General features: G+C 46.7%; 1 protein-coding gene across 1 annotated transcript in view; it reads left to right on the top strand.

Annotated features, from left to right (window-relative positions):
* Positions 1-14,716, top strand: part of LOC100972110 (proton channel OTOP1-like) — a 32,039-nt gene that overhangs the window by 15,579 nt on the left and 1,744 nt on the right. The window contains 3 exon segments of the mRNA XM_034952266.2: positions 2,449-2,595; positions 7,021-7,289; positions 7,291-7,968. Coding sequence (XP_034808157.1) covers positions 2,449-2,595; positions 7,021-7,289; positions 7,291-7,968 — 1,094 coding nt within the window.

Below are 14,716 nucleotides of genomic sequence, written 5' to 3'. Positions count from 1 at the left end.
TTATTTTTTATGTTTTTGAGACGGAATTTTGCCTGTTGCCCAGGCTGCAGTGCAATGGCATAATCTCGGCTCACTGCAACTTCCGTCTCCTGGGTTCTAGCAATTCTCCTGCCTCAGTCTCCCAAGTAGCTCGGATTACAGGCACCTGCCACCATGCCCAGCTAATTTTTGTATTTTTAGTAGAGATGAGGTTTCACCATGTTGGCCAGGCTGGTCTCGAACTCCTGACCTCAGGCAATCCACCTGCCTCGGCCTCCCAAAGTATTGGGATTACAGGCGTGAGGCACCGCGCCTGGCCCTGGTGTCTTTATAACAAGAGGAGAGAAGGACACAGACACACACAGAGAGACAGCCATGTAAAGACACTGGAGGAAATTGACCACCTACAAGCCAAAGAGAGAGGCCTCAAAAGGAACCAACCCTGCCAATACCTTGATCTTGGATTTCTAGCCCCAGGACCCTGAGAAGAGAAATTCCTGTTACTGAAGTTGATGATCTGTGGTCCTTTGTTATGGCAGCCCAAGCTGATCAAAGACAACTGGCTGCTCATTCCAGGGGAGCCAAATCCCGTGAAGACAGAGCCTTATAGTGATACAGTGACAATGTGGAAAGCTTTCGTGAGGCCAGAACGAACTGCATTCGTTCATTCATTTATTTTTCTTGCAGTTCATCTTTAAATACTGGACGAACATTGTTCTCAGCATGGGGAATACAAGGCTGCAAAGTCTGTGGCACACACCATGGGGGTGTCAGGTGAGAGGCAGTCCCCAAAACAGTGACAACGCTGGGCTCAGTGCTTTGACCAGAGTGTCCCAGAGCAATGAGGGAGCACAAAGGAGGGCATTTCGGCAGCTTGGGGTGAGAGTCATTTTCTGCCAGGGAAGGTCCCAGAACCGTTTGTGAGAGAGGGAGGAGCACAGGGTTAGTGGGTCAGAGGCCACTGGAAGAGGGTGTCTTTGGGACATGCAGTCTTTCCTCACAGTGGGGTAGCGGGAGGATGTGTGGGCACAGGCTGGATCCTTGTTTGGTGTAGGGCTTGTAAGCTTGCACTCTGGTCAGATTGCATGACTCTGGCTCTGACCACAGCTGTGTGACTTCAGGCAAATTACTTAACTTCTCTGGGCCTCATGGGTCTTACTTGCAAGGTGAGGACAATCACAGTACCTACTTCATGGGCTCGTTGTAGAGATTAAAGGCACATGTGTATGAAAAGCACTTGGCACAGGGCTAGGTGTGCAGCAAATTCTTGGTCAAGGCTGACCACCACCTAGGGGCTTGGGCTTCACCTCGAGGGCAGTGGGGAGCCACTGAAGGCTTTAGGCAGAAGATTGACTGGGACAGATATGAATTTTCAAAATATCCCTCTTAGTTGGTGGGTTGGAGATCCTAGCTTTCTAATTTAAGGCATTTTATTGGCCAGGCAAGTCAATGAATTAATCATTCTATACCTGTTGGACACTTACCATGTGCTTTTGCTACATTAGATGACTGGCGAATGGAAAAAAGTATATATAACAATTAGGCGCTGTTCTAAAAAACAGAGCATTTATTTTAAAATAGTGGCAAATACTGAAAAACCCGTAGATATCAGGATGAAATCGCTTTTGTCAGATCCAGGCAAAATAGGCCTGGGAAAGTGCTAAGGAGAGGGCACTTCTGTCTACGTGTCTGAGATACAAAGTGTTTCCAAGGACTTTCTAAAAACCCTTCATGCATCTCCTGCTTTGAAGAGGTTGGACATTACTAGACATTCTTTAGGACTGCAGTAAAGCAGATAAGATGCTCTTGGAAGAACACTTGTCCAGCACTGGCATCTCCACCAATGAACTGATGACAACTCTGGCTTTGAGCCTCTAGAACCGATGAACTCTTTTTCTCTGTGGATTATGTAAATCTCTCTTTGCTAATAACAGCGCCTCCTTACCCTTCCCTCACCGAATGCGCTGGTGGCTTGCCATTCCATGCATTCTGGATTGTAATTCCTATTTCCAAGTAAATCCAACATATTTAGTGATAATTTTCTCTAGTGTCTTTTTTTTTCAGGTTGACAGTCACATAACATTTACCATCTTAGTCATTTTAAGCGTATGGTTCATTAATGTTAAGTACATTCACTTGTTGTACAACCAATCTGCAAACGTTTTTCATCTTGCAAAACTGAAACTCTGAGCCCACTAAACAACTCTCTATTTCCTCCTCCTCTGGCTTTTGGCAAACTCTGTTCTACTTTCTGTCTTTATGAGTTTGAATATTCTAGATGCCTCGTATGAATTGAACCATACAGTATTGGTCTTCTTGTGTCTGGCTTATTTCTCACAGCATAACGTTCTCAAGGGTCATCCATGATGTAGCCAGAATCATGGCTGAGAAGGAGCCGTGTATTTGTGTGCACATGTCTGTCTCACCCTATGGTGCCTGAGGCTCTCCCAGGGCTGCTTGAGAACTGAGTCCTTGTGTTTTTCAGGTTTGGGGTGATCCACTTGGTGTTCACCAACCTGCTTCTCTGGGCCAACGGTGTCCTCAATGAGTCAAAGCACCAACTCAATGAGCACAAGGAATGGCTCATCACTCTGGGCTTTGGGAACATAACAACAGGTGAGTGCTGAGAGAGGTGAGTGGCCCCTCTGCCATGTTGGAATGTCTTGGAAACCTGCAGAGTCCACAGTGTTCAGAGATGGAGTGCAGGTTCCAAAGAACTTCAGGCCCACCAAAGTCAGCATCAGCCAGACAGCCCCCTGTTGTTGAAAATCTTCCAAAACCTGAATCTCTCATAAGTGATGTGTACTGAGCATAATTAAAGGTTTCTTCCATGACTCAGGGACTTTTAAGATCCACGGTGATCATTCTGATGGCCATTTCTCATGGTCCAGTTTGCCGCAGAAATAAATGTCTTTGTTTTCAACTACAGAAGATTGATGGTTGCCTCTGCTTGTGTTTTTAATTAAACCTCTATTACCAGTTCTTTCTAGTAAAAGTATGGCTTTTAAAAATTCATAAAAGTCTAATGGTAGGTTGTGGTTAATAGGCTGTGGTTCATTTAAAGTTTTAATTTAACTGTAGTTGGCTTATAATTCTAGCTCATGTCTGTTCTACCTTGTTCCTATTTGAGAGCCTGTTGGGTTAATCTTTATATTTTCATCTAAAATCCTTTAGCATTTACAATATGTCACTTCTATATGAGAACATTCAGGCTGAGGGGAATGTGGGGCAGGGAACTGGGTGTCTCAGGTTTGTTCCCATCATGTACAAGCTGTGTGACCTTTAGAAGACATTTAATCTCTCTGAGCCTCCCTTTTCTCATTTGTAAAGTGAGGGTATCCAAATCATGCACTTGCAAAGATCCCTTCCAGCTTTAACATGCAGCAAGTCTGTGCCAGCTGTGTGAACCCAGGCTGTCCTGGAGAGCCACTTTGAACCTGTTTTGTCATCAGTGGGGTGGAGACAACGAAGTCACCACCCCCAACCAGCAGGCACTCGGTGTTTGGGCCTCATGTCCTCCTTGGTATCAATATTAGTAGCAGCAATGACAACAATAACAAAAGTAAATTTTTATTAAGCATTTGCTGAGTGCCTGCCACTGTTGTTGGAAATTTACACATGTCATTTAATTTGTACCCCCACACTCTCTGGTAGGCTATATATGTGTGTATGTGTATATATATATATATATATATATATAGTTGTTTGTTTGTTTTGAGACAGAGTCTCACTCTGTCGCCTAAGCTGGAGTACAGTAGCGTGATCTCGGCTCACTGCAACCTCTGCCTCCCATGTTCAAGTGATTCTCCTGCCTCAGCTTCCTGAGTAGCTGGGACTACAGGTGCGTGCCACCATACCTGGCTAATTTTTGTATTTTTAATAGAGACGGGGTTTCACTATGTTGGCCAGGCTGGTCTCGAACTCCTGGCCTTGTGATCCACCAGCCTTGGCCTCCCAAACTGTTGGGATTACAGGCGTGAGCCACTGCGCCTGGCCTCAGGTAGACAATATTAACCTCATTATATGGATGAAGGCATCAAGCCATGGAGAAGTTAGCCCAGGGTAACACAGTGAACATGTGATACAGCCATGATTTGAATCCTAACAATCTGGCTTCAAGGCCCTCTGTGAAAGATGAGGTTGGATTAATTTTCTAAAAAAGGACTCTGTCAGCTGTAACATTCTGTTACTCTGAACTTTTCCTCCTGATTTCTTCCCTTGTCTTCTGCATAACACCGTATTGAATTGTAAGTGCTAGGGAAGCCCTGTGTGAATTGAAGATTATTACCAGGGGCAGTGACTCACACCTGTAATCTGAGCACTTTGTAATCCTAAGGCAGGAGCATTGCTTTAGCCTAGGAATTTGAGACCAGCCTGGGCAACAAAGGGAGACCCCAGCTCTGGAAAAAAAAAAAAAAAAAAGCCAGGCATGGTGGCATGGGCTCGTGGTCCCAGCTATAGCTACATGGGAGACTGACGCAGGAGGATCACTTGAGCCCAAGAAGTCAAGGCTGCAGTGAGCTGTGTTTGTGCCACTGCACTCCAGCCTGGGCAACAGAGGGAGACCCTATATAAAAAAGAATAAAAAAAGAAAAAGAAAATTTCATAGTGTTCTGTGAAAGTAAAATTAATGCTACGATATAGTTTTTCTCAGATTTTTTTTTTTTTTTTAGACAGAGTCTCGCTTGTCGCCCAGGCTGGAGTGCAGTGGCATGGTCTCGGCTCATTGCAAGCTCTGCCTCCCGGGGGTCACACTATTCTCCTGCCTCAGCCTCCTGAGTAGCTGGGACTACAGGCGCCCACCACCACGCCTGGCTAATTTTTTGTATTTTTAGTAGAGACAGGGTTTCACCGTGTTAGCCAGGATGGTCTCAATCTCCTGACCTTGTGATCTACCTGCCTGGGCCTTCCAAAGTGCTGGGATTACAGGCATGAGCCACCACGCCCAGCTGCTTTTCTCAGATTTTATAATATATACATATCATAAACTAAAACAATGACAAAGTGTGAAGCAAAAAAATCCACAACACTTACCCAGAAATGCAGTAAATGCTGTGAATGTTTGGTTATTTTTTTGTAGTGTGCCATTTATTTATAGTTGATTTTATACTATATATTTGATCTTTTTTTATTGCAATCTTCAATAAGAGACAGATTTTACACTGTAATCCAAACACGCACATACTTATGTGTGTATGCTTGATGAAATAATACTTAATTTTACTGTATCAGAGATGCTTCCAAATTTTATCGGAGTTGATTCCACTCCATTCTATCCTATTCTAGTCCACTGAAAATTATTTCTGCTACAAAAAAGTTGGTTGCTACCTGATTTTACAGCCTTGTACTGTGTTGTGACTTGCATTAAAGAAATATACAGTTTGTTCTTACTTTTTTCCATTTTCCTTGAAACGAGATTACTTTCTTAATATTAAAACACATCCTGGCTGGGTGCAGTGGCTTATGCCTTTAATCCCAGAACTTCGGGAGGCTGAGGCGGGCAGATCGCATGAGCTCAGGAGTTCAAGACCAGCCTAGCCAACATGGCGGAACGTTGTCTCTACAAAAAATATAAAAATTAGCCGGGAGTGGTGGCATGGGCCTGTGGTCCCAGCTACTCAGCAGGCTGAAGTAGGAGGATGCTTGAGCACAGAAGGCTGATGTTGCAGTGAGCCAAGATTGTGCCACAGCACTCCAGCCTGGGCAACAGAAGGAGGCTCTGTCTCAAAACAAACAAAAAACAAAACAACCCCCCCCATACCCAAAACCATAAAGCACATCTTAATTATAACGTGCAGTGGCTGTCTACTATCTCATTGTTGGGATATACTAAAATTTACTTAACAATTTCTAAATTGTTGGACCTTGAGCTGTTCCTCTCTCTCTCTCTCTGTCTCTCTCTCTCTCTCACACATACACACACAATTTTACCTGACTTTTTTTAAAATTATTTTTTGAGACTGAGTCTCACTCTGTCACCTAGGCTGGAGTGCAACGGTGCGATCTCAGCTGACTGCAACCTCTGCCTCCCAGGTTCAAGCGATTCTTCTGCCTCAGCCTCCCCAGTAGCTGGTATTACAGGCTTGCCACCACACCTGGCTAATTTTTGTAGTTTTAATAGAGATGAGGTTTCGCCATGTTGGCCAGGCTGGTCTCGAACTCCCGACCTCAAGTGATCCACCTGCCTTGGCCTCCCAAAGTGCTGGGATTACAGGGCTGAGTCACCACTCCTGGCCTTACCTGACTCTTTGATTACATTTTTTTATTTGTCCCTTTGAGTAGAAGGGTAGAATGGAAAGAATGGAATTATGGGTCAGAGACTGCATCACCTTCAGGGCTTTGGTGACCTGTTTCGTCATTTACTTGCAGCATCTGCCCTCCTGTGATGAGAGGGCCCTCCATATGACAGCCAGCTTCTCTTCCAGAAGGTGGTGCCCGTTTACTTTCCCTGCACTGATATCAGAGAGCACCTGTCTCCTGCATGCTTGCTAGCACTGGAGTCTTAAGAGGCATATCTTTTGCTAATTAAAAGGGGCATTTTCTCCAGAAAGTATTTTTTAAAAATAATCTTAAAAAATCACACATGTAAATCATCTTCACAGAGAAAATTTAGAAAATACAGGGAAGCAAAATCTAGAAGAGATTAAAAATCATCTGTCATTTTTCCACCCAGAGATAACAATTGTTGACATTTTAGTTTGTGTACTTCCAGGTTTTTTCCATCTGTCTGTGTGTGTGTGTATCCATCTATCTATCTATCATCTACATATCTATTTTTTACAACAATAGAGTCATCTTCTCTATCCTCTTTGGCAACTCACCAAATAAATGTGATTTAGGTAATGAATATGCTTTGGGGATACTCAGGGCTATCAAATTAGCCATGATATTAAACGTGATAATAAGCCATGACATGAAAAAGCTTGTAATCCAGTGGGAAGACCCAAGCCTGAATCCACAGTGGAAACAGTTTTCTGTGCTTTTCTGCTTCCCCTTGCACCTGCTAATAGCCCCCCTGTGTGATCAACCTGTCTCCCCTAGTTTTAGATGACCACACACCGCAGTGTAACTGCACGCCCCCAACTCTCTGCACCACCATCTCCCACGGGATCTACTATATCTACTACCTCTACCCCTTCAACATAGAGTATCAGATCCTAGCCTCCACAGTGCTCTACGTCCTATGGAAGAACATCGGGTGCAAAGTTGACAGCCATCAGCACCAGAAGATGCAGTTCAAGCCTGATGGGGTCACGGTGGGCACAGTCCTGGGCCTGACCGCGCTGGCTGCCACCATTGCCGTGGTGGTGGGTGGTGTACCTGATTCATATTGGGTGCTCCAAGACCAAGAGCGAGTCAGCACTCATCACGTTCTACCTGTATGTCATCACCCTGATGATGCTTATGGGGGCTGTGGGGCTGGCTGGAATCCGGAATTACAGGACAGATGAGAAATCACTGGACAAGTCCAAAAATCCGCCCCGCAAACTGGACTCGGACCTCTTGGTGGGCACTGCCTCAGGCTCCTGGCTTATCTCCTGGGGCTCAATCTTGGCCATCCTTTGTGCCGAGGACCACCCCCACTATACCTGGTACAACCTGCCCTACTCCATCGTGGTGATCGTGGAGAAGTACATCCAGAACCTCTTCATCTTTGAATCCATTCACCGAGAGCCTAAAAAACTCTCTGAGGACATCCAAACCCTTCGGATGGTCACAGTCTGCAATGGCAACACCATGCCCCTTGCTTCCTCCTGCCTCAAGAGTGGAGGTGTGGCCAGAGACGTGGCTCCCTGGGGCAGGGACATGCCACCAGCAGCCAATGGAAATGTGTGCCTGAGAGAAAGCTGTGACAAGGAGGAGAAGCAGGAGGAGAGCAGCTGGGGAGGGAACCCAAGCCCAGTCCACCTTCCTCGTTTCTTACAGGGCAACACCAAGAGAAAAGTCCTGAGGAATATTGCAGCCTTCTTGTTCCTCTGCAATACTTTGGTAATCTGCACCAAGTTATTCTTATTCTTTTAATTTTGCTGTAAACTTTCATTTTAGGTTCAAGGGGTACGCATGCAGATTTGTTACATGGGTAAATTGCGTGTCGCTGAGGTTTGGTGCACAAATGATCCCGTCACCCAGGTAATGATCATAGTACCCGATAGGTAGTTTTTCACCCTGCACCCCACTTCCGACCTCTCCCCCAGTAGTCCCTAGTAGTGTCTATTGTTCATATATTTGTGTTCATGACTACCCAATGTTTAGCTCCCACTTATAAGAGAAGACATGAGGTATTTGGTTTTCTGTTCCTGTGTTAATTCACTTAGGATAAGGACTCCATTTCTATCCACGTTGCTGCAAATAATGTGATTTCATTCTTTTTTAAGGCTGCATAATATTCCATGGTGTAGAGCTACCACATTTTCTATTTTTTTTTTTTTTGAGAGACGGTCACACCCCATTGCCCAGGCTGGAGTGCAGTGGCATGATCACAGCTCACTGCAGGTTCGACCTCCTGTGCTCAAGCAATCCTCCCATCTCAGCCTCCTGAGTACCTGGGACCACAGGCATGTGCCACCACACCTGGTTAATTTTAAAAACTTTTTTTGTTTTTGAGACAGAGTTTCACTCTTGTTGCCTAGGCTACAGTGCAATGGTGCTCACTGCAACCTCTGCCTCCCGAGTTGAAGTGATTCTCTTGCCTCAGCCTCCAGAATAGCTGGGATTACAGGCACCTGCCACCACAGTTGGCTAATTTTTGAAAATATTTTTAGTAGAGATGGGGGTTTCACCATGTTGGCCAGGCTGGTTTTGGACTCCTGACCTCAAGTGATCCACCTACCTTGACCTCCCAAAATGCTAGGATTACAGGTGTGAGCCACCATGCCTGGCCAAAACTTTTTTTTTTTTTTTTTTTTTTTTGTAGAGATAGGTTCTCACTGTGCTGCCCAGGCTTGTCTTGAACTCCTGCACTCAAACAATCCTCCTGCCTCAGCTTCCTAAAGTGCTAGTATTACAGATGTGAACCACTGTGCCCGGCCATAATACATTTTCTTTATCCAGTCCATTATTGATGGACATCTAGGTTTCTCTTGCCTTTTTAAAATAAGGAATGGAGGCAGCTTGTAATAAAAATACTGTAAGTATAAAATTACAATATGAGGCTGGAAAATAGACCTATATTCTACAAATCTACCTACTGAAGACTTGCTGTGTGCTAGGGGCTGGGCTAGGTACTAAAGATTAAAGTGGAAAGACTCAGTCTCTTTCCTCTAAAAGGTCTCAGTATAATGGGGGAGGGAGACAATGAGCAAATCTAATATAGTGAACAGGACAAGTGCTGAGATGGGCTTGTGCAAGGTGTACTAGGAGCAGGGATCCAGAAGGACTTCAGTGAGTAGTGGGTGCTTGAGGTGAGGCCCAGTGTCAATCAGGAGTGCTTTTAGTTGCAAGTGACAGGCAATTTGATTCACAGTGTCTTCAGTCTTAACAATGTTTAATTATCTCAGGAGAATTCCGGAGGTTGGCTGCTTGGGGTTGGCCTGGCAGCTGAACCATGTCATCAGGCATCCAGGCACTGTTCATCTTGTCACTTGGGTGGTGTGGTGTTTGTTGCGACATGGTCATGAGATGGCTGCAGCTGCACCAGGCATCACATCTGGGTTCAAGACAGAAAGCAGTGGGGAAGGGCTGGTGCCAGACAATGTCTCTCATGTGGGCACCCCTCACTGCAAGGGAGGCTGGGGAAGTGGACGGTTTGCTTTCCAGCCTCTCTGATGGAAGGTAGCAAGGGAGAGGAAGGTGTACAGTCACTCACCCATCTGTCTGCATCAGCAAGGAATGACTGGAAGTTCACCAGGTTATCAAGGCGGGGAAAAGCATTTCAGGCAGAGACACACAATATGTGAAGACACAGAGGCAAAAGACACCATGGCATGTTTTGAGAGCACCAAGTAGTTTGGCATAAATTCCATGTGTGTTAAGCAGAGTAGCAGAATGGGAAATAGGAGAGAGGGCCCAGGTAGGTGGACTCTGGCTTGAGCAGGGCTTCCTAGGCCTGGCTGGAGTCTAGTCTTTATGCTGAGGGAAAGGGAAGACTCTCTCAGATTTGTGTTTTGGAATGATCCTCCCAGTAGCTGTGTGTAGCAAGGATGGAGACAGATAGGGCCAGAAGCAGAAAGACTGGGAGAGAAAGCCCTGCAACAGCCCAGGCAGGAAGGGGAGGAGCTTGAACTAGGGCAGTGATGGAGGGATGGAGAGAAGAAAAAGGAATAAGAAGCATTGTGTGCTGTTGGGATTTTTTTAAAGACACATAAAGGAAGGATGGTGGGGGTCAGTAAGAAGGAGGGGGAAGCAGCCTTTGCTACCGCATGAGCCTCTGCAGTGATGGTGACTGGTGGCTGGAGGGGAGTGCCCCAGTCCACAGAGGTGCCTGCCCATCACTCTGGGTGAAGTCAGCTCTGTGCTACTAGCCTCTGTTATCAAGCCTGCTCCCTGTTGCCCCAGCAGCTCAGAGGCTTTTGAGCTTCCTCCCCTGAATTTCAGATGGTGCATACGGGGCCTGCGGCTTTTGATATCACCCTAAGAAGACAAAGCTGAGAAAGTAAGTCCCTTCTAAAGTCAGAATGGCTGTGTGTCTGCCAAGCAAACCTGATCCACCCTAGCCTTGGATCACCCAGGTTCCTTCAGTTTGCTAGGCAGTGAGGAGGGGCTCTGAAGGTGGAAGGCCCAGAAGAGTTTGGCTGCAGGGAGACCCTCTTCTCCATCTAACAGACATTTCCCAGGCACCTGCTGTATGCCAGGGACTATGTCAGGGGCACAGCAGTGAGTCAAAAATTGAAAGAGTTAACAAGAGAGATAGATACTGTAAGCTGCATTTTTTTGAGGTGCATATTCCAAAATGCAAATTCTTACAAAGTCAGAGCTAGTTCTAGAATCTTCCTCAAGTATATGCTTTTTGTACATATCCTGTGATTAATATTAATATACATATATTTTGAGATGGAGTCCTGCTGTGTTGCCCAGGCTGTAGTGCAATGGTGCGATCTCGGCTCACTGCAACCTCCGCCTCCTGGGTTTAAGTGATTCTCCTGCCTCAGCCTCCCGAGGAGGTGGGACTACAGGCATGCAACAACCACGCCCAGCTAATTTTTCTACTTTTAGTAGAGACAGGGTTTCACTAGGTTGGTCAGGGTGGTCTCGAACTCCTGACCTCAGGTGATCTGCCTGCCTAGGCCTCCTAAAATGCTGGGATTACAGGCGCGACCCACTGCTTCTGACCTAATATTTCTTTTTAAAACTAAGTTCTGAAAAGTTGTCTTTCCCTGGTTGCCTTTTTGGTTGACCACTGGGTGAAATACTTGGCTTGCATTTTTTGGACCCACTTGAAGAAAGATAGCACTGTCCAAAATACCAGAATCAAGTGGCAATTCATGGTCTGTCAGGACCCAAAAGCCAGACCCAGGGCCCAGTCCAAGGAGAAGGGTGGGCTCCGTCTCTTCCTCCCTGTGCTTGGCCCATGATGCCCCCAGGCACTGGTTGGGTTCTGGGGGGTTGAACCAGAGGATGGAAATCATCGCAGGGTGGAGTCTTAGGATACCCGTGCTGGCTCATGGGGTGGCACTTTGAAACCTTGTGGTTGACCCCAGGTGGTGCCAAAGGCATCTGGCAGAGAGCAAGAGCTGTCTTCTCCAGCATCGGGAGCCAGTCCAGAGGCCCCAGCTGCAGGTGCTGATGTGCACATCAGGTGGAGTGGGCTCCACTCCAGAGACGGACATGGAAATGTTAGGGAAATGTTAGTTGAATTTCCAGGAGCCGTGGCACTGGAGACAACAGAGGGTGGTTGTGGTGATGGGGAAGGGCAGGGTGCTGTGGGAGATGGGTCAGGGAAGGCCTCTTCTAAGGAAGGGTGTGGATGGGGCTGGGATGAGAGACTATCAGGGCAGAGCTGCAGGTGTGGGGAAGGGACGGATGCAAGGCAAGGCAGGGCTCACTGGACATGACCTGGGAGCACAGAGCAGAGGGCAGAGGGGAGACCACACAGGGCCTGCGAGCCAAGACTCAATCCTAAATGCAACAGAAAACCATGGAAAGGTCTACACTGAGAGTGACGGGATCTGACTCATGCTTATTTTGTTATATTTTTAATTGTGGTAAAAAACTCATCACATAAACTTTCCCATTGCACCCACTTTCAAGTGTGTAGTGGAGTAAAGTACGTTCACATTGTGCAAACATCACACCATCCATTTCCAGGTTATTCTCGTCTGGCAAAACTGAAACTCTGCCCCCATTAAATATGAACTCCCCATTCTCCCCAGCCCCTGACAACCACCATTCTTTCAGTCTCTAGGAATTTGACTCCTAGACTCCTCATATAAGTGAATTTGTGGAGTATTAGTCCTTTTGTGATTAGGTTATTTCACTCATCATAACACCCTCCAGGGTCTCCAGGTTGCAACTCGCAAAGGGTGACAGATGCCAAACATGACCCCTGCCTTCACACTTGGGTTCCTGGGGAGATGGTGATTCTATGTTGGAGATGGAGGACTCTGGAGGAGGGGCAACCTTGGGAGCAGTGGGTGGAGGTCAGTGTGGAAGGAAGAACCAGAGTTAAGTAATGAACGTGTTCTGTTTCAGGTGCCTCTGTGGCATCCAAATGGACGAACCCAGTAGACAGATATTTTGGTTTTCTATTGCCGTGCAATGAACTACCACTAATGTATGACAAAAGCAACATGCATGACTGTTTTTGTCCCATGGCATTTATTGTGACTCATGGCTTTGTGGGTTAGAAATTCTGGCAGGGCTTGGATGGGCAGTTCTGTTCCTCACAGCATCAAGTGAAGTTGGTGAAGCCTTGGCCAGAAGCTCTGTGGTCTGGTGCCTTGGGTGGGGGTGGCTGGGAGGCTGGGCTCAGCCAGGACTCTTGACTGGGGCATTCACAGGTGGGTCTCCAGCATGACGTCTCAGGGTGGTTGGACTCCATGCGTGATGGCTGAGGGCCCCAGAGCTGACCCTCCAAAAGACTGAACTGGAAGCTGCCTGTCTCCTAAGGCCTGGGCTTGGAAACTGCATGGTGTCATTTCTGCCATATTTTATTAGTCATGTAGTCACAGAGTCCATCTAGATTCAAAGAAAGAGGTCATAGGCCACTTCTCAATAGGATAAGTAACAAGAATTTCCAGCCAACTAAACAGCACATATAAAGATGTGGATTTCAGAAAAGAGGTCCCATTTTCCTGCCTTCCTTTCTTCTCCCTTTTCCTCCCTGTCTCCCTTGCCCTTCCTCTCACCCTTCCTTTAAAAGGTGTCCCTTAAGTACCTACAGAGGTACAGGGACTGCTATGAATGGTGAGAGTACAGCAATGACCAAGATCTCTGGTCTTCCTCTTATGGGGCTTACAAACCAGGCAACAGCAGGTGAAACCATCAACTGAGCAAGAAAGACACCTTATAGTGTACCCGTGTTAAGCAGAGAAGTGGAAAAGGAGGGTGTGGGAAATAGCTCTTGGGCTGCCATTGTAGATCAGATGGACCAGCTTAGCGGGAAGGCCTCACTGAAGGGTGACATGAGACAGGAAGGGGTTGGCCACGCATGTTCAGGGCAGAGGGAACAATGGCTGGTATAAAACCCCCAGTGGGAGTGAGCGGGTCTGGTTTGAGAAACAGGAAGAAGGGTTGCCTGCAATGTGGGTGGGGTGAGTGGGGAGAAGCGTGGGTGGTTAGAAATCAGCTAACAGAGCACTTTATCACTCCGTGCGGGAGTGTAGAATTTATTTTAAATATTTTGGGAAGTCTTTAGGGGTTTAATCAAGGTAGGGACAGGATCTGATTTCCATAAAATGTAAATCTGGTGGCCGAGTGGAACCCTAGTTCGAGCTGGGAGACCGGGCACGGGGCCACCGCCATGGTCCAGGTGAGAGAGGCCGGCTGGACAGGTGGAGAGAGAGAGCCACAGGTGGGCTGAAGATACTGCTTTGGAGGTGCACAGTGGAGATGCGCTGAGGGACTGGATGGGAGGGGGCATGGTTATGAGAGTAGGAGGGAGATAAGGTTGACACCTGGAGCCTCGATGGACCACCTGGGAGGACGATGTAGCTGAGCAGATGGAGAAATGGGGAAGGTGGGTTGAGTTTGAGATGTGTTTTAGACACCCAAGTTGCCACCGGAAACTATGAGTCTGGGGTTCTTGGAAGTGGTCCAGGCTGGAGATTGAGACTGGGAAGTCATAGGCCTATAGCTGGTATTTACAACCAGGGACTGGGAGAGAGCCCCAGGGTTCATGTGTAGAGAGAATAGAAAGGGACCCAGGAATGAGCCCTGGACGCTGGCTAACATTAAGAGGCAGAGCAAAGGATGAAACAGCAAAGGAGACTGGGAGGGACCCGCCGAACAAGTAGGAGAGCTCCTAAGAGTCACAGCAGCCAGTAAGCAAAGCAGAAGAGAGGGGGTCTTGGTTCCAGGGCCCCCGTGGTGTATACCAAATGCACAGATGCTCAAGTCCTATATATAAAATGGGGTAATACTTGCATGTAACCTACCCATCCTCCCGTACACGTTAAGACATCTCTAGATTACTTAGAATACCTAATACAATTTAAATGCTATGTAAATAGTTGTTACATTGTATTGTTTAGAGAATAATGACAAGAAGAAAGTTTGTACCTATTCAGTACAGACACAACAAACCATTTTATTTTTTTAATTAATTTATTTTTATTTTTTGAGACCGAGCTTCACTGTTGCC

Source organism: Pan paniscus, chromosome 12 (genome assembly GCF_029289425.2).
Source record: "Pan paniscus chromosome 12, NHGRI_mPanPan1-v2.0_pri, whole genome shotgun sequence".
Lineage (NCBI taxonomy): Eukaryota > Metazoa > Chordata > Mammalia > Primates > Hominidae > Pan > Pan paniscus.
This window is presented reverse-complemented; position numbering and strand designations above follow the sequence as displayed.